This window comes from Lepisosteus platostomus, chromosome 7, assembly GCF_059453375.1.
Source record: "Lepisosteus platostomus isolate fLepPlt1 chromosome 7, fLepPlt1.hap1, whole genome shotgun sequence".
In the NCBI taxonomy this organism is placed as follows: domain Eukaryota; kingdom Metazoa; phylum Chordata; class Actinopteri; order Semionotiformes; family Lepisosteidae; genus Lepisosteus; species Lepisosteus platostomus.
Window position 1 is genome coordinate 33,214,970 of NC_142617.1, and position 26,614 is coordinate 33,241,583.

General features: G+C 45.5%; 2 protein-coding genes and 1 long non-coding RNA gene across 5 annotated transcripts in view; 2 read left to right on the top strand and 1 right to left on the bottom strand.

Annotated features, from left to right (window-relative positions):
• The window catches only part of scube3 (signal peptide, CUB domain, EGF-like 3), a 114,184-nt gene extending 103,868 nt beyond the window's left edge, over window positions 1-10,316 (top strand). For all 3 annotated transcript variants that reach the window (XM_088639900.1, XM_088639899.1, XM_088639903.1), the window contains 10 exons: window positions 182-298; window positions 912-1,073; window positions 1,735-1,938; window positions 2,378-2,539; window positions 3,721-3,888; window positions 4,294-4,455; window positions 4,578-4,775; window positions 5,396-5,548; window positions 6,770-6,849; window positions 7,459-10,316. In XM_088639900.1, coding sequence (XP_088496026.1) covers window positions 182-298; window positions 912-1,073; window positions 1,735-1,938; window positions 2,378-2,539; window positions 3,721-3,888; window positions 4,294-4,455; window positions 4,578-4,775; window positions 5,396-5,548; window positions 6,770-6,849; window positions 7,459-7,611 — 1,559 coding nt within the window. In that variant the 3' untranslated portion in view covers window positions 7,612-10,316. The remainder of the gene's footprint in view (window positions 1-181; window positions 299-911; window positions 1,074-1,734; window positions 1,939-2,377; window positions 2,540-3,720; window positions 3,889-4,293; window positions 4,456-4,577; window positions 4,776-5,395; window positions 5,549-6,769; window positions 6,850-7,458) is intronic.
• On the bottom strand, window positions 27-12,394 carry LOC148658555 (uncharacterized). Its single transcript, XR_015940100.1, has 2 exons — window positions 12,257-12,394; window positions 27-1,228 (listed from the first exon to the last, which is right to left on the bottom strand). It is a non-coding gene; the product is annotated as an uncharacterized LOC148658555 (long non-coding RNA).
• Window positions 11,933-25,694, top strand: rnpep (arginyl aminopeptidase (aminopeptidase B)). The gene is made up of 11 exons (XM_088639904.1): window positions 11,933-12,794; window positions 14,757-14,897; window positions 15,529-15,680; window positions 17,956-18,072; window positions 19,468-19,703; window positions 20,189-20,302; window positions 21,025-21,137; window positions 21,834-21,942; window positions 22,867-23,091; window positions 24,194-24,336; window positions 25,042-25,694. The coding sequence occupies exons 1-11, from the start codon at window positions 12,267-12,269 to the stop codon at window positions 25,201-25,203; spliced, it is 2,040 nt and encodes a 679-aa protein (XP_088496030.1). The 5' UTR covers window positions 11,933-12,266; the 3' UTR covers window positions 25,204-25,694.
• Window positions 25,695-26,614: the final 920 nt, after the last annotated feature.

The window sequence follows — 26,614 nt, forward strand, 5'->3', positions numbered from 1 at the left end:
TATTTTTTGTCCTCTTGGAATGCAAGTGTCATGACACTTAGGGAAATGATTGTGATTAAGGGAAGCTGAAGCAGAGTAAGCGTATGGGGTCACTGTGGTATCAGAGAGGTGAGGGTAAAGGGAGAGAGAACTGGTCCTGCTGTGTCAGGTTAACACCACACACTGCTCTGTTTGTCTGTAGAGACTCTGGCTCCACCAGTGAAGCACAAAGCCTCTTTCAAGATCAAAGACGCCAAGTGTCACCTGCACCCCAAACTGAAGGGCCGCCAGGAAGAGGGTGGGCGCCAGCTGGGGCCAGGTGAGACATGATGGGCGTGAGCGTGTGAGGGAGTGTGTGTACAGGTCTACACACTCACTCCCTTCATAAAATGTCTCAGAAGAGAGATGTGAGGAATATGTTGCTCACTCTTAAAGTGAAAGAAATCTGTACCACAGGGGGCATATTACTACAAAATAATGAATGCTTACAGCCTTGCGGTGTTAAACAGCCCTGAATTAGTGTGGTGCTCCTCTGCACCTACAGTATAATTATAACCCTACTGCATTATATCTGTGTAAGGCCTTACATGACACACAAAGCCACATTTCCAGACACAGATGGGTTTGTGTCTGTTCTGTTTTAAACTTGCTGATGTGAAGCAGCTGCTTTTTTTCGTATGCCAGGGCTCTGTATCCCGTTGTCACTGAAACCCAGGGTTCAGCTATAGATTTCACACTGTTTTGGAGTTGTGGAGGAATTGTAGTGATTCCGTATTTAAAAATATGTCCACCAGCAGCGGCAGCAGACTCCAGAATCAAAGGTCATCACTGTCTTGCAAAGCCAATTTCAAGGCCAGCCTCACACACTGAACCCCCCCCCCACCCCACCTCCCCCTGCATGCCTCTCAGTGTCTATGTCTGCTTTTCCCCAGGGAGTGGGCAGCCCTGCAGCGACTGCTTCGTCACCTTCGTCAACCTGAAGTGTGACTCCTCCAAGAAAGCAAAGGGCCGCCGTACCCGCAACCCCCCCAACAAGGAGGTGACCAGGATCACGCTGGAGCTGGAAGCAGAGATCAAGCCCGGTGATGTCACAGGTGAGGAGACACAGAGCGGACCGGAAACATGCTGCAAACGTCTCAGCAAAGAGACCCGGCATCGTATCTGCTGGGCAGGGCATAGTCCTGCCTCTCACCCTGTGTTTCCAGGAAGGGCTCCAGGGTGCTGTCCTAACCAGGAGTAACCAGGCATTCTGAAAAAAAAATAAAGAACTGATCACTGTCTGTCCTAGAGCTTCAAATGGTTAACAAATTCTGTAGCTGGCCCACCTCTCCTTAATCCAAGAAACAACTTTTCTTTTCTTTCTTAACTGTTTTTGCTTTGTTACAGGAAGGCTTACAAGGTGGATCGTCACAGTGATGTTTTTTGTAACCTGTATTCTGGTGGAAGTGTCTTGCGGTTCAAAGCATTGATGCCTGTCCAATAAGGGAAAGCATTGTCTTTTGGAGAATAGTCATCTTGTGCCTAAGTGTTAGAAGACAAATGTTTTCCTAATCTTGTTATTGATCAGGTTGAAGGATGTTCTTTATTGATTATATAATGCTACATAGATTACCCTGAAATCAAAGAGGATGTAATCAATACCATTGGAAACAGGGTGAATAAGGAGAATGGGTTATTGTGATGTTGATGTGCACCTATGTCTTTATGTGTCCCCCCGCTCAGATATAATCTGCCTGTGCCCCTGCATTTCCACAGGAAACTGCAATCTGAACTGCCTAAGACAACGTATGGAGAAGCAGGTGAAGTCCTACATCAAGACCCTGAAGAAATCCATCAACCAGGAACGCTTCCTGATCCGTGTGGCTGGTCTGGATTATGAGGTGGCCCAAAAGCTGGCGGGAGCCACCGAGAAGCAGGAGAACTGTGGACCGGGTCGGGAGAGAGAGAGTGGGCGCTGTGGTAAGGAAGGGGCTGACGGCAGCATCTCCGACTGAGAGACACAGCCATAGAGCTAAGAAGTGTTGAAAAGCAAACATAGGCAGTAAACAGTTTATTTTGTATCTTAACACACTTACCACACTTAGTGACAGAACAGGCACCATATATGTGTGTCAAACAATTGCTCATACTGTATTGATATGGTCTATCTGAGGAGTATATAGGGAGACTATATGGGAAAGACACGTAAAATGCAGATTAAATTCCATTTATTTTAAAAAAAGCTTTTCAAAATGTTGTGTTACTCATTTGTTTTTATCCTGTATAAGACTAGAGTTCTTTACAGTAAATTAGCCTAAAAAAAGAGGACTGAATGAGAAGCTTTGTCATTTAAAAAACATGCTTCTGTATCTGTCACACTGCACACAGTCTCTCACTCATGTCTTTGCTGCTTTTTCAGTCAGATGTGTGCCCGGCTCCTACTACCATGGGGAGCAGGAACGGTGCCTTCCGTGCCCACCAGGCACCTTCCAAGAGAAGGAGGGGCAGCTGGCCTGTGACCTCTGCCCTGGAAGTGAAGGCCATGGACCTTCTGGTGCTCGAAATATAACATCCTGTGCAGGTATGTCCAGAGTACTCTTGCAGCCTTTCTCCAGATGTCTCATTTCTCAAATGACTAGGGTTTTTCTGTCACAAAGCAAAATCCGACTAAACAGTTGTTGTGTTTTAACAAACCAAGCACTGTCATACTTATGTAAATGAGCACAACACAACAGAGTGTTTCATCAAAAGCCTAATATTTTTCCCATTTTTTATATTTAATATGTCACAGCTGTGTATATGCATTCTCACATTCTTTACCAATGTATTTGTATATATAATCTAATAATAATTAACCATTATTAATGGTGATATTATCAGCTTTAAGCTTGATTTAATCAGATCTCAAAAGCTAAGCAGCAGCGAATCCTTATCTATACTGGGATGGGAGACCTGTAAGGAAAACTGGGATGATCCTGTAAATGGTGTTAGTGGAATAGTAGGGGGCTCTCTTTCCCCTGGACCAGAATTTACAGAACCAGTGCCCCAGTGATAAAGAGTTCTGTGCTGTAGGAGACAGTGTCCACTGGGTAAGACATTAAAACCACAGTCCTGATTAGGGTCATTAAAGACCCCGTCACTCCATGTAAGAGCATAGATATAAACTACGCTGCTCTGGCGAAATTCCACTCTTACCTTGCACAATCTGGCCTCCTTAAAGTTACCTCTTAATGTATTTAGTGAAGTAATTTCACACTTCTCTACATGATCTGCTGTGTAGCAGGGCTGCTGTGCATCATCTACGTTAGTGCTGTACTGCAGAGGTAGATGAAGAGGGTTTCATCCATTATTTAAAGGGCTTTGTGATCTTTTGGGATGAAAAGCAAGGAATTATTATTATAATAATCGAATGTGTGATGATAATTCCTGGAAGATATTGTATATCTTACTCGATAAATATGCTTTAACATAAACGAAGCTGAAGTACAGTACGTAGCTGAGTCAGTATGGGTAGGCTAGAAGAAACAGGTTTCATTCCATGCTGATAGCAAAAGTAATGAAACACAACATTTCGCCTGTGGAGCCTTCTTCGGGTGGTACATTTTTTTCTTTTCTTTCATTTGTTTTCCTTTCAACATGGAATAAATCTTTACCTGTTTCATTACATAAATGAACCTAATGTAGAACCGGTATACCCCAGTTATATTCTATATTTTGAGCAAGTAATAATGTAGCTGTGTTCCTTCTTTCTGCTGTGCTCAGGTCAGTGCCCCACAGGGCATTACTCCACCGACGGGTTCAAGCCCTGTCAGCCATGCCCACATGGAACATACCAGCCAGACACAGGCCGGACCTTGTGTTTCCCCTGTGGCGGGGGGTTGAGCACCAAGTGGGAGGGTGCCAGTTCCTTCCACGACTGCGAGGCCAAAGGTGAGCTAGCCTTCTCCCTAGAGAACCCCATTCAGGGTTCGCAAAGGTGGTGCTACAAGCCGCGTCCTTGAGGTTATATTTCCCAGAGATAACACTAGGCCAAACTAAAGTATGTTTTTTTCTTTAAATAGGGAGCCGCCATCTAGAACCAGAAATATTTTTACACTTTACACTTCTTCAGTGGCTTCAGCATAAAACTAAAAAAACGTGTTTCAAACCCTAGCCCTAACCCTCTTCCTAAGGACAGCTGATTTATGTTTCTGTTATGATATTTGTTGTACCCCAGACATAGCCCCACTTCAGTGTATAACTATGAGTTCTGCTAGGCCATTATAGTGCAGAATGTTATGTTCCTCACCTATTCTTTGGCCTTACTAATCCATGTCCTGTCTCTGTTCTCTGCAGTTCAGTGTTCTCCTGGTCACTACTACAATACTACAGTCCATCGATGCATTCGTTGCCCAGTAGGCACCTATCAGCCAGACTTCCGCCAGAACTACTGTATCTCCTGCCCTGGCAACACCACCACAGACTTTGACGGCGCCACCACTGTCTCCCAGTGCAAGAGTAAGGCCCTTCAGACATGCCTCGCCCTTCTCTGACTCCGTCTGAGTTCTCACAGTGGAATATCTAAACTTGTCCTGTCTGTCATGTGTGCGTTCTTGTACATGTTTGTGTTCACAATACAGACCGGGAGTGTGGTGGCGAACTGGGCGAGTACACTGGCTATATCGAGTCACCCAATTACCCGGGCAACTACCCTGCCAATGTGGAGTGCACTTGGAACATCAACCCCCCACCCAAGCGCAAGATCCTCATTGTGGTGCCCGAGATCTTCCTGCCCTCCGAGGACGAATGTGGGGACGTGCTGGTGATGCGCAAAAACTGTGAGTTCAGCCCTCAGTCACACCACAATATCGCCTCAACACGATGCGGTAGCATGTCAGTAATGAAACAGCTATGTTAAACAAGGACTAGAACACCACGAAATAACCTGATTTATATGCAGTACTAGAATATGTCAAAAGGAAGATGACAGCTAATGTAATAGCAGTGGCAAAAAAAAGTTTAATTAGAAGGAGTTCTCGTTGCTTGATAGCTTTTTTGTTTAGATCACTGCACTGTTAAATATTATCCCTAAAACATGGTAGAATTGCCCCACTTTTACAAAATACATTTCAATCCATTGTTAAAATATCAGCTTTTTGCATGACTGTGTACCCCTGGCCCAGCTTGTTACACGAGAGCGGATAGTTTTTTTGAGCTCCATTGTTGTGTGTTTTACATATTGTTTGTCACAGCTGCTCATTTTAAATAGCAAGGTTCTGTATCTGTAGTTCTTCTTGAATGTGTTTATTTGTTGTGTTGGTGTTGAAGCTTAATGTTCGTCTGCGATTTGTAACATAACAAAATGTCCTGAACAATTTCTAATTAAGGCATTACTAATCAGCATTACTGACGTCGTACACACTGCTTCTGTCTCCCTCTTTTGCCCATTATCCTCCAGCCTCTCCAACCTCCATCACCACCTACGAGACGTGTCAGACATACGAGCGTCCCATTGCCTTCACGGCGCGCTCTCGCCGCCTCTGGATCAACTTCAAATCCAACGAGGCCAACAGTGCCAGGGGCTTCCAGATCCCCTATGTCACGTACGATGGTAAAGGCCTAGCACAGTGTTCACGACACCCAACGGTGTGCGCAGCACCCAACAGTGTTCACACACCCTACAGTGTTCACAGCACCCAACGGTGTTCACAGCACCCAACGGTGTTCAAGCGTTCACAACTCCTTACAGTGTTCACAACACCCAACAGTGTTCACAGCACCTAACATCGTTCACAACACCCAACGGTGTTCATAACACCCAACGGTGTTCACAGCACCTAGCAATGTTCACAACGTCCAACGGTGTTCACAAAACCCAATGGTGTTCACAACACCCTACAGTGTTCAGAGCACCTAACAGTGTTTAAACACCCAACAGTGTTCTAAGCACCCAACAGTGTTCAAGTAGTCACAACTCCTAACAGTGTTCACAGCATCCAACAGTGTTCACAGCGTCCAACAGTGTTCACAGCGTCCAACAGTGTTCACAACTTGTAACAATGTTCACAGCACCAGAGTTCACAGACAGTCATCTAAAGAAGCATGTGAACACCGTCCCATAAGAAACATTTCAGAACCAAGCCAAAGGTAGTATTCACAATGGTGAATGTCTCTGTTGGAGATATGTTAGATGTCGTGGAGATCTTTAGCAAACTATGAATATAGGTACACTTCTTAAAACATAGCTTTCTACCATAAGTCATGCCTGAACATACAGTAGGGTGCACCTAAAGGCTAGCTCGTCATGGGAAATTACATCATACATAGGAACTGCTGTCTATAAATGAAGGAGCAGAAGTGTAGAGTTAGCAGTACCAATATTTTTCCTCTGCTGTTGACCTTTTTGACCTTTCACAAATCCCTGTACTGCTTTGGGCAATAGTATTCACGTAATATCAAAATGTTTACATTGTTCCTTTGTACATATTTGTCAATGCCATTATAACATGAATACTAATACAGTAATGTGTCCAGCACGTTTTGAAGCATATTTATTTTGCCATGTGAACAATCATATATATTTTATTTGCCCCATACCTCCCCTACTTACTCTTTGATCCCACACTGCGGTGTTTAGAAGCAGTAAAATGTATTGTTCACAAAATATATGCCTTGAAAAAATCATGTTCTACGGTATGCTGAAATGTCCGAATATTTGTAGACTTAACACTGACAGACAAGTCTGAAAGCAACCATAGGTTAGAGGCTGATGTGTTTTGTACTGGATTCACACTGTGTGTGCCTAATACTGTATCTGCACTCTGTTTTGCAGAGGACTATGAACAGCTGGTGGAGGACATTGTGAGAGATGGCAGGCTGTATGCGTCTGAAAACCACCAAGAGATCCTGAAGGTGAGGCCCTGTTTCTGCAGTCATCTGGATCTTTCCTTTTGGGCTTTTTTAAACCCTAATTTTGGGATGTCTCAAAACTAATCCAAAACCTCTCATCCTTACACTAGATAGTGGAATTGGGAAAGGTTTTTTAATGTATCATGTTAACCAGTTTAAAAGTTTCAAAACAAGTATATTGGGATAGTCCAGACCAGTGTGGATCCACTCAGGTTGATGTTCAATTGGCATGCGTCAGCTGCAAAGAAACACGTAGTGGTGAATTCCGTGATAAAAAAAAAGAGAAAGGAGCAACACAACATTTGGGCTGTAGAGAACCCCGAAAAAGGATTAACACCCCAAATTGTGCATTTCTCCTTTCTGTTTTCAACATGGAATTATTTGTTCCTTTGAACTGGCTGATGCAGCTGAGCTTTCATTTTCAATCTGAGTTGCCGGCTCCTAGCCTGACATCACTGGTCTTTGATAATGCAAATGCATTTTGTTTTCTACAGCCCCACCCCATAAAATGTGAAAGAGCAGGGCACAGTTTACGCTTTGCAAACCTGACATAAAAAGCAGTTGAACTCTGTCGGTGTGCTCTTGACGTGAGCTTGCTGTTATCCTTGGCAGGATAAGAAGCTGATTAAAACCCTGTTTGATGTGCTGGCTCACCCAAACCACTACTTCAACTACACCACCCGGGAGTCCAAGGAGATGCTTCCACGATCCTTCATCCGCCTGCTCAGCAGCAAAGTCTCGGCCTTCCTCAGACCATACAAGTAGCCCCAGGGCCAGCGAGCCAGCTACATAGCCCACAGCAGCAACAAGATGACAAAGAGACTCTCTTTTTATGGCTTTTAAAACATACGTCACTATGCAGATTTTCATTTTTTTCGGCTTTTGTTTCTACCGGCGGATGTCACCCACCGAGCTGACTCCAGTCTTCTCATTGAGTCAGACCAGATTTTGGTTTGATTGGCTCTTCCCCCCCCCCCATCTTTATTTATCGCCACTTGTTGTTGTGTCCATTTTTTGTTTGTCTGAAGTCCCGTGAAAGACGTTCGCAAAACCCTGTGCTTTAGCTGCAGCGAGAACTGTCTCCATCACAGCTGCTTCCTTTCAAGGTGAAAGAACATCCTTATAAAAACAATAAGGAACTTTTACATACTTAAAATGAATTGAAATTTTCACCAGATGTGTGAAAGTGGTAAAGTGCTTTCTTGTTGGACTCTTATGTAGTCTCCTTTTCCTAAAATGGGACTTGAGCTCTGGTATCTCTTATTGTTTTGTACATCTTAACTATGTTCAGAGCATTACTATATTCAGGCTCTTAGAGCAATGCTTCTTAAGGTCTTGCTGTTAAAACAGTTTGATTTCTTATCTTTTTATGTCCGTTTCTTGTTGGATTGTATTAGTTTGTGTTGCTTCCTTTTAAACTGTTCTTATATTCCAAGTTAAATAGCTTCTCCAAACAGAAACCTCTATTTTCAGCACACATTAAGTGCTTCCAAAAAACACAGTATAGGAAACCTAGAGAAACCCGAGTCTGTGATCACAATGTGTTTTAATGTGCTTCACATTAAAAACGGTCCCTTAACAGAGACGGAAAAAAAAATGTTCCTGGGACATCAGGTGCTCACTTCAATGGTCACTTTTAAACTTGGTTTTGATTCGAACCCTTGAATATTTAAGGGTTTCCCCCAGAAGGAGCTACTTTTGTTGGAAAAAAAAATGGATCTGATAGAAAAGAGAGAATTGAAAAACGTGACAGAAGACGATATATGAAAGGAGCAGTTAAGGCATACTATAGCAAGTATTCAAAACTGGCAAGTTATTCAGATAATGCTTAGGCCTCGTTTAAGTCACAGCTGTGACCCTGAGATCTTGATTCATTGTTGTAATTAACTGACTGTAATGAAGTTTGAGCCCAGGTTTTCCAGGTGGCCCACCCCAAATGAATACCCCTTCACCCAAAGAAGCCAAGTCCTCTGCTAATACCCTTCTCCCCCTCCAACTCTGTCCCACCAAAATCAGCTCTTCCAAAGACTGCCTCAGTGGCAAGATTATACTTTTTTATTTTATGCACTAGATCTAGACCCACCATCCTACCTTTGTTGTAAAAGTGCAATGATTTTAGTCTTCTTTTGTTGTTCTTTTGTATACAGCAAGGGAAGAACAATATTTATACCTGCCAAAACTGTACAATGGAATGTCTTTTTTATTTTTTTAAAGAATATATTCTTACGTTACTTTTGAAATACAGCGACTGGCACTTGGGTTGTATTTAAAAACAAAACAGGATCTAAACGTTTTCATGTCCCTTAAAAATGGATGTCATTTTAATTTAAATAGTAATATACATGTATATATCTAAAGAACATCCTTGCGGATGAACAACTTTACAGGTCTTAAAACAAAGTTCTTCACATTATTGAAACTTCCTAGTGGTGCATATATACTGTTAATACACATAGTGTGCAAGTTTATTAGAACGCCCCAGTACTTCTGTAAACATTCATTTGCTGTGAATGTGAAACCACTCTTTTTTTAAAACCCTGGTAAATTGTCAAAATAGAAAAATTAGGTTAACAAATTTAATTTATGTCCATATGCCACACATATCAGATCATTTTAAAATGTTTAGAGAAAACTAATACATAGACTTTAACATAGCAAAATAGTAAAAAAGACTGCCTTGAAGTTTGGTTTTGATTATCTTCACAAAATAGGTGGACAGCAGTCAGTACTATTACCAGTCATACTATTTGTAGTATCGTAACCCAGGAAAAATGCTGATTAGGTAGAATTTCATATGCCAGTAAGATGACTTCAAATAAACCTCCAATAAAACCTTAACTTGGATTTAGTTGTTATGCTGCTTCAGGTTAGATAGGTTTATGAAAATGTCATGTACAGTACTTTTTTGGGTACAAAGCTCTATAATTCAAGAACCCTATTAAATGTGCACATCACTGCACAATATTTCTACAAATAGAATAATCTTGTTTGTTGGTACAAGTTTAGCAGTAATTGCATTAAAAAATGAACAAATCGCATGGTTTTCATACTACAAGAACACATTTCCAGGTGTTCCACTGCACCTTCATGACCAGAGACGCATCATGAGGACAGTAGAGCCCAGGCTGCCGTCGCTGTTTTCTTGAATGTTATGAAAGAAGCCAAGCTGCATCAGTTCTCTTGAGTCTCATATTTATATCGGCTTTTTTTCGTTATTCCGTTTCCGCATATCACTGTTCAACCACCCTCTTCCTCCTCTTCCTTTCCCAGCGCATCAGCCTGAACACAAACACACACTCATTTTTGTTTTATTGCCTTTTTTTTAAAAAAAAAATAAGAGTTTGCTATGATGATGTATCATAGAGTTGATAATGGTATTTGCACTTGAAAATTGTTATTGCTCATGTAAAAAATGATGTCTGGATTTTGTATTGTCTTTTTTAATGAATGGAATTTGGTGTTCTTACGTGTTTACAAGCTCTTGCGTCTTTCTTTACTGAAACCCGTGGGTCTCAATGTAGCAAAACTAAAGAAATCAGATCTTATATTTTGGTCATCTTCGTGATCCTACGGTGCCTTCAGTAATACGCAGACAAGACCAAACCTGAGTTCATCTTTTTACAGTTTCTTTGCACCCATGCATTTTGGAGATTTAATAATTGACAAAAGAGCTACAGCACACTTGCACATACATATATCAGCATACTCTATTGTAAATGAAGAAAAAGCCAAACAGGAAGGTAATGCCACGTCATATACACCAACGGATAGAGCTTCCTATTCTCACTGCCCTGGAACGTCAGAGCTTTGAACAAACAATTCAGTAGAAGTACTACTACAAGTACAACTACACATCGGACAGCGAGCAAGCGGGGCTTGAATTCAAGCGGTGCTAAACTTGGGTAGCTCTGCACTCCTCCCAGCTCTGTCATTTAAGAAGAATCAAACCTGCTTCTATTTTTCATATTAAAGAAACTTGTTTCGAGATCAGAAACACCCCGACCTGATGAAGACACCTCAAATCACTGTCATCACCAGCCATGCACATTTATTCAAGAAGAGGGTGCACACCTACAGCTTTCCATGTACGAGAAATAACCCGTAGAATGTCAATAAAGCAGTCAAGAACAGGTCTATGCAAGGTGAGTTTATGCTGGAAATTTGCCTTCCCAAGTGTGGTGAGGGATGCTGCTCACTCCAACACCAATTAACCCACAAGGGAAATTTTGCCCTCAGGTATACTGTATTCAAAATAAAATACACCACTTTATTTATCAGAGTTATGAGAACAAAATGGCGGGTGCACACAGAAACAACAGTGTCAGGTAGTAAGAGTACAGTATGTTCAACACATTGATACCAACATTGGAGTCATTTGACCTCATGGTTTTTAAACTGCAGGAATTGGTAATCCAGGTTGTGTATTGGTAACAAAAGAAATTAAATGGCAGTTCGCTGGCAGTCTTCACAGGAACGCCATGTTCACAGATATTAATTATATCAGTATTAGAATTGCAACGCTAAAATTCAGTTACTGTAACTGGGCAAATGGTGTTTGAGTGCTGGACCGCCTTACTCAAAACGGTTTTGTCACACTGCAGGTACGAAGTTACCGTAGCTATTTTCAGGTGCAATCTTTTGTTTTTGATTAAGTTTCAATTCATTAGATATGGCGAGTCAGAATAAGGTGACATTAAAAGCGCTTCTGAAATCAGGGATCTGTCTGCAATCTTGTTTGTCGTTGTACCCTATTTTCCGTCACAGTTTATACGTCCCAGTACGCCTGCCATAGGATCATCACTTTTACAACTATCCGACCTTCGAACTATAGCAGTGTCAAAGGTGAACGTGGAAAATCTTTATAGGCTTCCACTATTTAATTAAAAAAGAACTCCACCCCATTGGGGTATTTAGTATCAGACTTAACGAGAGCCAATAAGCACATAAAAAGAGAAACCAGCGAGGGTGTATTATAACACTGCACCGGACGAGGGCGCTAAGCGTGTACTGCACGCCAATATACCATTACAAAGTCTAAACACCTAAACGCCTGGTCTGTCCTATAAAAACTGACGTATTGTAGCTCTTCGGGACAAACTTTAGTCGTCTAAGTAAATAACGTAAACAATATAAAAACATTATTCAGTATCGTTAAAGGGTCGTTGAAATTATGTGAGTTTGGCGGCGGGATCGTCTGAATGTACATAAACGCACCAGAATGCTGTGGCAGTCCCTATCAGGATAATCTTTGGGTGACCGGTGGCACAATTCCTGAATATATGCAATGAATATTAGGAAGTGCACAACCTTGGGCAATTATATTAGTTCTTACTGTGCTGAGGTCTTAATTTTTCAATTTAATCTGAATTTAGTGCGTGCGCCCCGAGGCTCGGGTGCGTAAATACGGTACCTATCCGGGGATGAAGGCTTCAATTAGTGCAGGCGTCAGCAAGAGACTGGTCGTCACGTGTTGTCACTCTCGCCTGCACAGCAGGCTCCAGACCCGGCAGACAGGGAGGACACGGTGTTACAGGATAGCAGCTCCTCGCGTAGTCAAGCTCAGGGAGATGGAAGAGTCGCTCTCGCTGCACTCGGACCGGGCGGAAGACGTGGCCAGCGACTCCAGCTACAGGCACTTCCGCATTAAGCACTTCCACCTGGACTTGGAGGTGGATTTTGAGCAGAGGCAGTTGCGGGGATCCGAGACGCTGCAAGTGAGATGCCTACGGGATTCCCAGAGCGAGTTGCGCCTGGACGTCCACCCGTCCCTGAGGCTGCAGGAGGTGTCCTTCCTCGGGGTCGGCGGCACGGAGTGGACGGCGGCGCAGTTCGAGACGCGAGGATTCACCAGCTACGGCACCACGCTGGTGCTGAGATTTCCCAACCCGTGGAAAAGCAAGGATGAGTTTCAGGTCGCGATCAAGTACTGCGCGACCGATGGACCAGGGGTAAGGATACATCAGTTTTACAAACCAGGGGGAGAGTAAAGGATGCCTTTAGCCGACAAATGAGAGAGAGCGAGAATTAATATGAAGGATTTTGGCTGGACTCCCAAATTAGTGCTTGTGGTTCAAGTTTAAACGGTGTTGTTGCACGTTTGAGTAAAGTGATCTCATTAGTCCCAGACCACTCCGTATTAGTGGGTTTGTGACAGCAGTCTGATGTGTGGGAGAGATCACCGTTTCTATTACTGTAAACCAACAGATTTAGTTCAGGTTCTCGTACGGAGTTTTATCATTAACGAGTACGATAGATTTACAAAATTTAGTAGAATTTGTGTGCGTCAGCGTTCACTCAGGTGTTCAGATCGATGTCAATCCACAAGTCCTGCTGTCTTGAAGTGTCCGGGGTCGTTCTCTAGTTTTAATGTTCTTTAACTGAATTTGTTGGCTGTTTTTAGTTTTCTTTAGTACGAAAAGCCTGTTTCAGTTTCATTTTTTGCCAAATAAAAAGACCTTGTGATTTCTGGAATCGTAAATCCTGCCTGCGGTTTGCGACGTCTGTACAGTAATAGAAGTTCAGTCCTGAATATGTGACTTCCAAACTTATAAGATAAGTTCTGCTGACATTTGGGTTAAAAATGCTTTTTTTCCCACTAACATATTTAAAGAAATATTGGGAACCAAAATAACTTTATTTCACTCACCGTTGTCTAGCTCTCTGGTTGGACCTGTTTGGGAATCTGAGCTGCAAGTTTGGTAACATTGTTTTAATTGATCGCTGGTGACTCGATCAGGTGTATCACTTTGACACAATCGCTAAATTGTTTTGTGAATGAGAGAGTTGATTGGCTACAGGAAATGAGGTGATTAAATCTGTTAAATTCTGTTTCTTAACACAGAAACAGGAACAGAAAGGAACCACTGTCCCCCACTTATCATGACAGCAATCTTTTCCAGTCATTGGTGTGTTGGAGTAATGTCTTAGGCGGACTCCCCACTGCTCTTTACTGACCAAGGTGTTGTGTAGACCACTCTGGCGGAGACCAGGGAGCGTGGTGCTGATCTGCAGAAGGGAGGTCTGACTGAGATGCTCTTGACAGGTGTGTCTAGTTGCAGTGATTGACGACACTATGTTGATCCGATCTTGGGATCTCACTTGCTACCGTTCCTATGAATGTATCCTACTTACTAGGCTTGAGCCCCAGTGAACATCTGTGGGATGAGGTTGGATAATGCAACGCATATGAGACTGAGACCAATGAACAGGCACATGCAAAAACCAACTGTGAAAGTGTAAGTTTGAATCCCACAAGACAGCATCTCCAACTTGGTGCAAAGCATGTATCTCAGACTCCCTGCTGAAGACAAGTGTCAGTCTGCACAGTGAATTGGCATTGTCATGTCTGTCCAGTCATTCCCAGTGCCGGATTTTGGTGTTCGTAGGCCCCAGGCACTTTCCCTTTGAAATGTGGGAAAAGAAGGGTAAACGCTAATTGAATTGCGTCGATTGACATGCTGCGCTTTAAACTATTCGAATGATTGATGGAGCAGCTCCTAGTTTCTAGAACAGCCGCTAGATCATGTATGATTATTGATTTGGAGCACCTCGAGTCGATCGCAAGTGTGTTGTTTCAGCTCGTTTTTCGTTAGTCACTAGTGTTTCCCTCCTTCGTAGGCCCTAAACATTTCACAGGGGCTTGGCACTGTGCTGGCCCTGGTAATACCTGCTTCAAGAAAGCTTCTCGTTTTCCTGGTAAAGGTATATTTCTTTTCAACTTCACACGCCCATTTCTGTATGTTGACACAAGTTCACAGCTCTGGTTTCCCGGTGCTCAACCGGAGCCCGTTCCCAGGCTTCCACAGGCCGCTGGGGAGGAGGAACCTCTGCCGCGGTGCAGGTTACGGTCTCCGCATGGCCCCGTCTCAAGGCTCCGCCTGTCTGCCTCTCTCCCCCCTCCGCCGCTGCAGGTGTGCTGGCTGGAGCCCGAGCAGACGGCGGGGAGGACGAAGCCCTTCGTCTTCACGCAAGGCCAGGCCGTGCTAAACCGGTCCTTCTTCCCCTGCTGCGACACGCCGGCGGTAAAGAGCACGTACTCCGCCTCCATCAAGGTGAGGCAGCTGCGATGCCCCCCAGCCGCACCCCCCCAGCAGGGCTTGGGGGCCCCAGCCTCGTCTTCACTGTCCCATCAGGAGAACACAAAATGGGAAAGACTGGGGACGAGGAGGACATCCAGCCCTCCTGCCCCTTTTGCTTATAGATCTGAGGATCTCGCCCAGTCATTTTTAACTTCAACACCACATGGCTGGGCAGCTTGTTCCCCACTCCCACCACCCTTTGTGTACAGAATTGCCTCCTGTCCTGACTGGAGGACCTCATCCAACTGTTTCTTAAAAGAAACTGGAGTACTGATTAAAACTGCATGGTTGCGTAGCTTGTTGCACACTCCTACCACCCTTGGTGTAAAGATGCACCTCCTATGGTCCACTTTAAATGCAATTGATGCATCAAATGATTATTACATTGTTGGGCTTTTTTTTCCTTATGAAAACCTTTAACAAATGAGAGATTGAAAAGCACTAAGAAACCTGCTGTGCTGCTGGAAGATCCCTTTCAGTTCTCCAGCAGCAAGCGCTGCTCGTGTTGCCTCAGATCTGTGTAGCCGGGCAGGGTGTCAGACCCTGGGGACGGCCTCTCTGTTTGCATCTGACCCCTGTGGCCTTGTGTCCCTGCTGCACACAGGTCCCAGAGGGGTTCACTGCAGTGATGAGCACCACTACATGGCAGCACCGCAAGGCCGACAACGTCTTCCTGTTCACCATGGAGCAGCCCATCCCATCCTACCTGGTGGCTTTGGCTGTGGGGGAGCTGGTGTCAGCCCAGGTGGGCCCCAGGTGAGCCCAACTGGGGGACAGGCAACCTGCAGCAGCTACCCCATGGGTAGTCAGTAACTAATCTTACCCAGGATCTCCTCCAGCAGTTCTCGGAAGCCTCACAGACATGGCTCGGTAGCTTGTTCCACTCTCCCACAGCTCTTTGTGTAAAGAGGCAACTCACTGATTCTGTAGCAGTCCCCTGGATTGTCTTTGCCAGGGCCTTGGAGGTGTTTGAATGCTTGAATGAGGCCGCTGTAGCGAGCCACATCCTGTAGCGTAGACGCATGGGTACAGGTGGCAGCAGGAACAGCTCTGAATTTCTGCTGCAGGGCTCTAGCACTGTACCTTTACAGTCGCACCCCAGCGTGGTCCACTGCGCCCCCTACAGTGGTGCTGAACAGCGGGATTTTCCTTCCTGGGCCAGTTTTAAACTTCTTGGCTCCAGGCCACAGCTGCGCAGCTCTGACCATCTGGCTGGTGTGTTTTGATGCATAAAAATCCAGTGGAGGTAACGGTTAGCTCAGTTCTGGGAACTAAGAGCTGTGGAAGAAGGAAGACCTGAAGTCCTATAGTGCCTTCTTTAGGACCAGCTCTGCTGTAACGCCTCTGTACTGATGAGATGAGCAGTTTAAGTTCCGTTTTTCATTTCCCTTTGTTCATGCTGTCACTTCCATGACCAGATCCTCCATGACGGTGAAGATCTCTACATAATGTGGGTTTGGGTTATACAGCGGTAATGCTCACCTTTCCCATTGGCTTCAATGGTAATATCTACAGATTGCGGTTCTTCCAGCGGAGCTGTTCTTGTGGTTGAAGACCATATTTGTAATCCTGTGCTGTAAATCTCATGCTCGTTGTTCAATGGTTGATCTCAGCCTCTAGAGTTTCTTCACGAGAAACTTTCAAATGCCATGAGACGTCAGCATACCATGCAAAATTACAAAATAAGCACAGCACAGAATCAAAATCCAATGTGATTTAACCTCAAGAAGCACCTCGGTATCCTCTAGATTGTGATCCCCTGCAGCTGACCTCCAGAATACAGATAATGATTTGCAATAAAATCAGGCCTGAGGCATGTGGGCTTGAAACTATTTTCTAATTGTCTGCACCTCATTCAGATTACCTTTGAAAACAAACTTTGCTTTGAAAACTTGCAAGGGCCTGTTCCTCGTCGGGCTGCGTTTGAGGGGCTCCTGTCTGCCGCCAGGAGAGAATCAACCTGGATTCTTCCGAGAACACTTTGAGCTCGGCCTCTTCACAGCGGCGAGTGCCAGCTCGCTTGATCCTTGAGCCTTCTTATCAGTGCCAAAGCCCTTGCACAAGGAAACTGCTGTGTACGTTAGTCATCAATCTTCGTTCTTCACATCCTCTTGAATGTAAGCAGCCTGTTTGAAGTCTGATTTAAAAACAAACCACCTTAGTGGAGACTACAGAGTGTCAGTCATTTCTTTTTTCAGCAAACATTGGCCTGTTCTGTTTGATCATCACAGGTTCGGTCTTTTTTTCCCCCATTTACAAAGTAAGTTTTAACAACCTGATCTCAAAGTACTACACAAAATCATGTCAAATGTAGAGAACAAAGTTGTACGATTTTTTCTTTTTTTAAATGCAACAGAAGGTGTTTTTTTGCTTATTGGTCCCAAATAAGATCAGTGCTGAGATGTAATGTAACATGAATATCTTCTTGCATTCACCAGGTATCTCAATTTGTACACAGATCCCTGACCCACCACTTAAATACACTAACTGGCCAAAAAATTAGCACCACCCACAGGTTAAAATGTTGTAAAAAAGACAGGTTTGACTCCGCTTGCGTCCCACAAGGTTTTAAAATGGGTGCAGTCCGCTCACGTGCCCGTTATCCAGCAGGATCATCTCCGTGTAGGGTTGCAGTGAGAGTACTGGGGTTGAAGGTTGGAACGGCACTTTCCAGGAGATTTGGCCAGGGGTGCTGATGGGACCACACATCACCTGTCAGGAGAAAACTCTGTTCATGTGAAGGACCTTGACATGCAGACTCTTCTTCTCCAGTTGTAAATGCTGAGATTATGTCAGATTGCTGAACCCAGTCCAGTCCAGCCGAAGAGTGGAGTCACTCAACTGAAGCGTTAATAGGATAGTCTCCATCTGGTGTGCTTTGTGGAGAAAGGCCAGCCTGTGTGTTAATATTGATCTCGCCGTGCACCAGGTGAGGTCGAAATAAGATGACGGATATTGGAAGGGTCCAGTAATTCGTAGTGGAGCTGCTTGTCCTGCCGGCTGTCCGCTGTACCTCTGTCCCTCCCTGCAGGACGCGGGTGTGGACCGAGCCCTGCCTGCTGCCGGCGGCCCAGCAGGAGTTCGACGGTGTGATCGAGGAGTTCCTGGCTGTGGGGGAGAAGCTGTTCGGGCCCTACGTGTGGGGCAGGTGAGTAGCCCCGCTACTGTGGGGGGGGGGGGGGGTCAAACATACCTCCAGGCCTGAGGGACTGCGGGGTCCCCTGTCAGGATTTGACCTCTGTTTGCAGTTTTCGGAGTCAATTATCCAGAAAAATGTGTCCTGTCTTTTCTAGGTCTGAATCTAAAAGTTCATTTAAAAATTAAAGGAGTCTGGCACTCAAGGACGGTAGTTGGTCAGTCCAGGTTGTATTTCTGGAGGCGTGTGTGTGCAGCTGTGCTTAACTTATCTATATTAAGACACGTGATTATAATTTGTTTTCGAAACTGCTGCTTCAGAGCCATTTACATCAGGATCCCGGTGCTCCATGGGCAGAAATGAATTAAGGGTGATGAAGTCATTGCATCAGGCAGCTTCCTCCAGACCGCCGTTTTAAAAAACCCGACAGGGCACAACACTGTGACCTGCTGGGCAGTAGCGGGCTCGCACGGCCTGACGGAGAGAGACAGGCCTCTTCGCTCAGAAAGGGGTCACTTCCCTGAGGCCGTTCTGCCCAGCCAGAGCACTTTCAGATGCATTCTGTTCCAGGCCTATATGTAGTTAATGACTAACAGGATCAGTAAACCATTGGATTGTATAAAAATAAAATGTTATCATTATTAATGACTGCCAGAGCCTGGTAAAAAAAAGATTACAAGTACAGTAGTTCCTTGCTATACGAGCAACTGCTGTAAAAAAAATTTTTATAAATCCAGAATTAATGGGAATTGAATTTCTGTTTATAACAGGTTTCTTGCTCCAAGCAATTTTTGAGGAACATATTAAGATTGAATAACGAAGGATTACTGTATGGGGTTAATTACACCAGTGCTGGTTTATCCTGGTCCTGGAGGGACAGTGAATCTGCAGATTTCCATTCTGTCTAGACTGTTACAATTCCAGTCACCTTGTTATTGGCTTAACTGGACCAGTTTAACAGCAGCTCCCCGCTCTTCGAGAGCTGCTGCTTTAAAGAGACCTTGAAGATCTGCAGAGATGCCAACCCTCCAGGACCAGAACTGGGCCAGAACTAGACTTCCCTGGATCGGACCGGCTGCGTAACGGGGCAGCTCAGCTGGGATTAAACCCAGAGATCCCTGTTCCAGGCCTTAAATAAATTAGAGATGAGCTAGAGCTTCTGGAGTCAGGATTGCAGGAGGTACCACCTTAACATTAACATCTTTGAAAGGGGCTGGTAATACACAAACCGTTTAGAGAGAAGGTTTTCTGTTCGCCCCCAAAACACAAAAATCAGGACAGTGTCACGGCCGCAGCCTGGCAGTTCTGTTTGTGGTGCGTGAGAAGTGCAGTTGAACTTCTGCACGCCTGAAGGAGGCACAAAGGATGGTGATGTGGAGCACAAACCTGCGCGCTGTTGCCTCTCAGGTACGACGTGCTGTTCATGCCCCCCTCCTTCCCCTTCGGCGGCATGGAAAACCCCTGCCTGACCTTCGTCACGCCCTGCCTGCTGGCCGGGGACCGCTCGCTGGCCGGCGTCATCGTGCACGAGATCTGCCACAGCTGGTTCGGCAACCTCGTCACCAACGCCAACTGGGGCGACTTCTGGCTCAACGAGGGCTTCACCATGTACGCCCAGCGCCGCGTCTGCAAGGAGATCTTCGGTACGCCAGGACGTGATGGCCCGCTGTCCCGGCCGCGCGACCCGCCGTGCTCTTCTATTGAAAAGCTCTCAAGAGCCCAAACTCGAGTAGCGGGACCTTCTTGCCTTTGTTTCTCCATAACTAGCAGCCATATCACCCTGCAGGTCACAAATGGCAGCCCATTGAAGCTCAGCAGGTGTGAGCCTGGTCTGTACCTGGATGAGAGACCTCCTGGGAAAAACTAAGGTTGCTGCTGGAAGTTGGGGGACCAGCAGGGGGCGCTCACCCTGCGGTCTGTGTGGGACCTAATGCCCCAGTATAGTGACGGGGACACTATACTGTAAAAGGGCGCCGTCCTTATATACTAAGTTAAATTATAAATCTGGAAAATATGGTATTTTTTTCATCCTTCAAGCTCCAAAAGCGGTATCCTGTGAACGGGTCACCTTTGCTGAATGTCATTTGAGATGCCCGCTTGTGCCACCTGACTCTCCTCCCTTCCCCAGGGGAGGCCTACACCTGCCTGGAGGCGGCCACTGGCAGGGCCCTGCTGCGCCAGCACATGGACAACACCGGACAGCAGCACCCGCTCAACAAGCTGAGGGTCAAGATCGAGCCAGGTCAGCTCGGCCCGCTCCTGTGCGCCGCGCGGCTGTCGGAGCACCTTGGGAAAGCCGGGGCGATCGATTTGAAAGGCGGCTGTTCGTTTTCGGCTGTGGGGGCGGCTGTGGGGAACATCACGTATATGCGTGATGTTCGCTGAAGCCGACCTGATAAAGCTCGCCCTCGGTGCCCTGCAGGTCCAGGCGACTACAAGCATGGGATCACCATTGAGAGCAGGCCATTAGTTTTAATCCTTTTGTTATCTTTGTTAATTTAAACTAAGAGCAGAAGTGACCCCGTATTACAGGCAAAATTAAATGACCTCTTCTAATACGACCTCTTATTTGTAACTGAATCAAAGGTTACACACGTAACTTGAGAATTAACATTACCAGATGTGCCTTATGTTACTTAAGATTAAATTTAACCATGTTCCTAGATAATTAGGAAACTCAAACGTCACATATAAGGAATATTATAGTGTAAGAAACTGAGGGTTTTATACAATTGACAAATTTTACGTTAAATATTATTCAGTGCAAATAAACTGTTACCACCCTGCAAATAAAGAATATTGAGAGGAGATGGTTCGTTTTAACCCTTTCATGATCTTTATTTAAACTAAGAGCCTGACCTGCTCACTGTTTCTCCGTCCGCTCGACAGTAGCAAAACAAAGAGCTGGACGCTTCTGCATTACCACACCCTGAACCGATCCTCATCTGTCTGCCCCCACCACAGGCGTGGACCCCGATGAGACCTACAACGAGACCCCCTACGAGAAGGGCTTCTGCTTCGTCTCCTACCTGGCCCACCTGACGGGGGACCAAAGCCGATTCGATTCTTTCCTCAGGGTCGGTGTCATCGCTCCCCTTGCATGGGAATCGTCCTGTTGGGGGGGGGGGGGGGGGGAGGATGTAGACCGTCACAGACTCTTTAATAAGGAGAGGTGCCAGAGCTTGAGTGTCAGCAGGCTGTGCAGAAGCCACACAGTCAGACGCATGGCTGTAAATCTCCACACCCTTAAGGAACAGGATTTGGCAGAAACGATTCCAAATGCTGATCGCAGCCTAGTACTCGCTCCTCTGTCCTGTCACCCCTCAGTGCACTTGGTAATATAATCCAGGAACCCCCCCCCCAGCCAGCCTGGGTCATGCTGGTCTCCAGTTTCACTCCTGATTCCTGTCCCTCAGAGTGGAAGAGCACTGTTGTCAGCATGAGATCAGGCTCATCTGGCTTTTTTTTTATACATGTACTTTATGAAAATCTGTAATGGGGGTGTTAGTGGGATTCCCTGCTCTCTTTAATGCACCATCATCTGAAGAGCTGGGAGAACTGGATTCAGTCAGCCCGTGAAGGGCACGCTGGGACCAGTGGTTTAGGGGAGGTATATGCAGATCTGGAGTGGCTTCAGTCAAGACCAAAGTGGTGAGCAGCTCCAGTCCTTGAGGGTTAGCAGCTGATAGCCAGGTGACCTTTGCCCCCCTGTCCAGGCCTGCCCTTAGGTACCGGTGCTGAGAGCATAGCGCTAGTGTATGTTTTCTCTCCAGGCCTACGTGGACAAGTTCAAGTTCCGCAGTGTGGTGGCCGAGGACACCCTGGAGTTTTACCTGGAGTACTTCCCGGACCTGAAGGAGAAGGACGTCCACCGGTTCGAAGGTAGGGTTCTCCTTTGAGGGAGCAGGGTGCTCGATAACAGAACCGGCCTGCCCTCTCCTCTCTGGCCATTACAGGATTCCAATCCAGCCAGCCTGTCAAAAGTGCCCCTTCGCTCCCATTTTCCGTGTTTTTGGGAAAACTGCCATTAGATAATCGCGAGCCACGCAGAAGCCAGCACCTATGCAGGCAGTGCATTTCTTTGTGTTGAGCAGTTTTATTTTTTGAGGTTTCTGTCGCTTGTGGTGACAGGAAACAGTCCTGCTCCTGATGGGCGACATTTTTCCAGCTTTGCTCATCGAACAGTCAGCCACTAGGAGTGGAGCTGGGCCTGCAGCTTGGCACTCAGGCCAACTGGATGCTGCGCTCGGTTGCGACCCGAGATGCGAGATTCGCAGCCATCACGTTCGCCCTTCACTCAAATCACAACTGTCTATACACATGGCTGGAAAGACAGTAGAGGAAACAAGACAGTCTGTGCGGGTCCTAATGCCCCAGTATAGTGACGGGGACACTGTACTGTAGAAAGGCGCCATCCTTCTGATGAGATGTAAAACTGAGGTCCTGACTCTCTGTGGTCATTAAAAATTCCAGGGTGTTTCTTGAAAAGAGTAGGGGTGTTACCCCAATGTCCTGGCCAAATTTCCCATTGGTCTTTACCAGTCATGGCCTCCTAATAATCCCCATCTCTGAACTGGTGTCATCACTCTGTTCTCCTCCCCACTGATAGCTGGTGTGTGGTGAGGGTACTGGTCACGATGGCTGCTGTCGCATCATCCAGGTGGGGCTGCACACTGGTGGTGGTGGTGGAGGCGAGTCCCCATTACCTGTAAAGTGCTTTGAGTGAAGTGTCCAGAAAAGTGTTATGTCCGTGTAAGGAATTATTGGTGGTGATGTGTCCTGTCTTCTCCTCCGGCTGTGCTGCAGGGCTGGAGTTTGACCGCTGGCTGAAAGTGCCCGGCTGGCCACCCTACCTGCCCGACCTGTCGGCCGGTCAGAGCCTGATGAAGCCAGCGAAGAGTCTGGCAGCACTGTGGGCAGAGGAACAGCTGGATGTGGTAGCCATCGCTGCCATTGACCCGGTGCCCTGGAGGACCTACCAGACTGTCTACTTCCTGGATAAGGTCCTGGAGAAGTCTCCACTGCCCACTGGTGAGGAACTGCACTTGTCATGCTCTTTCCACCAGCACAGATTCACCTTGTCATCCACTGAAACTGGAATGGGGAGTCCTTGAGGAGGGACACATTCTCATCTCAAGTCTGGTCTTCCTCCGTTAAAGGCACTGGTGTGATATTACCGTTCACCACTAGATGGCAGACTTGAGCCACGTACTGCCAAAGGTGTTAAAATTATTTTGCACAACTAAAGATTTTTCCATTCACAAGGAAGGATGTCTCGCAACATACAGCACTAAAGAGAAGGCTAGTCAGTGTTTCACATACTTTTTCAAGAATTAACAATAGCTAAAGTTGTTTATTATTGTTAAATATTCAGACTCATTAGAAGGAGACATAGTATTGGTGCTTCGTTTGAAACTATTATTAACTTGTTTGTTCAGAAATTCTGCATAGTATTGTATTGTTATCATTAATCTTTTCAAAGTGGCATTAATTGGCCTAGTGAGTGTCTGACAGGAAATTGAGACTCTAGATTGGAGACTGTGGAGTCCTCTTCAGACTTGTTCCTCTACAGATGTATGTCTTGGCACCGTGCCTCTGAGGCCAGATATTTCCCGCTTAATCTTCAGTAATTCCAAGAAAACTGACAATGTTTTTGCAGTGAATGAAAGTGATCTGAAAGTGAGTGATGTTGTAATCACTTGAGTAAATAAACTGGTGAGTGATTGCCAGTTTTGTGTTCCTTGAGGACTGCAGAAGTTTCACATGGTATCTGAAGTGTGTCCTGTGAAGTCTAGTCCCATGGAGTTGACTAGTGCCCAGGGTTGGAGGTGCCCAGTTTAGACAAGGGGCAACAGTGTGGCTGTACAAATGGGATGTGGGATATGTGTTCATCTTACTGGCCCTGTGAGGGATTCTGGGAGCTGTAGTGTCCGGGACTTTTGCCTTGGTAGGTAGGTATAGATGTCAGAACAGTTGTTATTTGCAACTGCCAGATGATTGTCTCTTTCTTCTCTCCCCCCCTTTCCTCATGGATGCTCATGATCCAGTTCTCCATGTGTCTTCTGGGAGTTTGCAACTCCTGGAGGACGTCGGATACTGACCTCTCTGGCTTTCTTACTCTGTCTGTGGTCAGGTCACCTCGAGAGGTTTACCCAGCAGTATCCGCACATCGTGGGGTCCCACAATGCCGAGCTGCGCCTGCGCTGGGCCCAGATCGTCCTGAAGAACCAGTACGAGCCCGGCTTCCAGCACGTCAGGGCTTTCCTCAGCTGCCAGGTCAGGGGTCACGGTGACGCGCATTGATACTGAATCACTTTACAAACCGTGCAGGGGTCTCAGCTCCTGCAGTGACGCAGTTTCTCCTTCCGGGCCAAAGGGAGGCTGGTTTGAGTGGTCTGACTGATCAGGTTTAATAAGTACAGGGAATACCTGATCCAGTGGCACAACAGCAGGGCCCCACTGGGGGGCATACACTGCCAGTCTGAAGGAGCTGAACATTACGAGAACACTACAAGGGGACCTCATTCAAGTATTCAAAGTCCTCCAACACAGTGACAAAATCAGCCCAGTAGCCTTCTTTAGAATCAAAAGTGAAAAACAAATTGGGGGGCAGAGGTGGAAACTGTGACAGTGTGTTTAAAAGTGAGAACAGAAGGCACTTCCTGCAGAGCAAAGGGTTGTGGAAGTGTTAACAAGCTGCCCACCAAAGCCATTGAAGCCGATACTTCGGCTTCTTTCAAGAACCAGTAAGAATAGTAACTACTTAACGTAAAACACAAAATGCAGAGTAGGTTGAGGAGGCTCTGTATGTCCTGAAAGACGGCGCGTGAATGCAGTTGTAGAAAAGGAGCATGTTTTCCCCACCCTCTGGCTTAACGTTGCTGGAGGTGAAGGTGGTTCCAGCACTTAGTCCTGCAGCTCTCTGGACACTCACAGGTACTGTCTTATTTCGTTGCCATGAATTATCCGGCTGTCTTGCAGGGAAAGCAGAAGTACACGCTGCCCTTGTATCGAGCGATGTGGAGCGGCTCGGAGAAGACCAGGGCCCTGGCCAAGGAGATCTTCTCTGCCACCTCCGGGCAGCTGCACTGCATCGTCTGCAGCTACATCCAGAAAATACTGGACAACCCAGCTCCTGTGTAAGGAGACCGTGTGGCGTTTAGCATACCAGTGAGTGCTCTGTGCTTGCAATCATATCAAGGTTTTTAATTTTTTTAATCAAGATCAATGATCCTACTTTTTCTGGAAATTTTGAGATAATTGAATGAATACATGGAAATGCAGAGGACACTGGGAAACTTGTTAAAAAAGTTTACTGTTGAAAAGAGACGATGTGGCAGTCTTGTTTTGAAAATTACTAGTTTTATTAGGTATCATGAAGAGTTGATGCCCTGTGTTTGGAGTGAAATATGTTAAGCATTTTAAAAGGAAACAAGTGAAAGAAATTAAACAAAGCTCCTCCAGCACAGATAGCCAAGTGAGAGCTTATGGCAGTCTTAACATTACTTGTATTTATCTCAATTTTCTTCCAAGGTGAAGACACTGAAAATGTTAATGAAAAAGATTCACATCTGTACTTACTCCTATCTCTCGATTTGTAGATCTGACACTTTAATAAAAGATGTAACCAAGCATTCCCCTATCGTGCAGTAAGTGCATTTTAAAAAACGGGATCCCTGAATTAAAAATTGAGCAACAAGCTGGAGTGGAGATAACAAAAAAAACTGTGTACCACAGCAGAAAGGAACATTTATTTAAGAAGTTTTTACACGAAAGATTGACAATATTATTTCCCATCATAAACAGCATTTGTACATTGTAGTCAGGTCCGTAGACAAACATTGCAGCTTCTGTCTGCTGTACCAGGAACACTGAAGACTGCAGCGATGTATCTAGCACATGCTTACTTTGTACAAATCGAGAATAACTGAGTGGCTGAAGAGTACTGACTGTGCATGTGAAGTGTGCACATAACTCAGAACAGTCACTACTCAGATACACACAGACAAACTGATTAAAGCCCAGTGGAGCTGTAGCAATAGTCACATTATTTGTACCACTTATTTGGTCAAGTTAAGTGCTACAAGTTTCAGTTTTTATTTTAAAATCAGATTGCAAGGACAACCATAACCCATGCCAACTGATCTACTGCAGCAGCTTCAGTTTCACTAATGGTGTGGGAATAGAGCATATCCATGCCTGCAACTTTAAAGCTCAACAGTATTAAATAAACTACCCCAGCTAAGCACAGGGGTTGTAAAACAAAAGAATTAGCATGGAAATAAACTGTAATATGACAGTAGTCAGGTGTTTTCAGGCCCCTGTCCATCTTATGTCCCCAGCACCACAATTAATAAAGAGTAGGGTGACTTCTTAGGTCACTTCTCCTAAAATGGCCAGCATACCTATGAGAGCTGTCGAACCTTTGTCATTGATACCTACAGCCAGCTTGCCCTGAGAGAGGAAGACTAAGATGAACTGACTTCTGGGCCTCAGTGTTCAAAACCCCAAGTGTTTTCAAACATCTTCAATGCTGTCTCTTGTTTGACAGTAA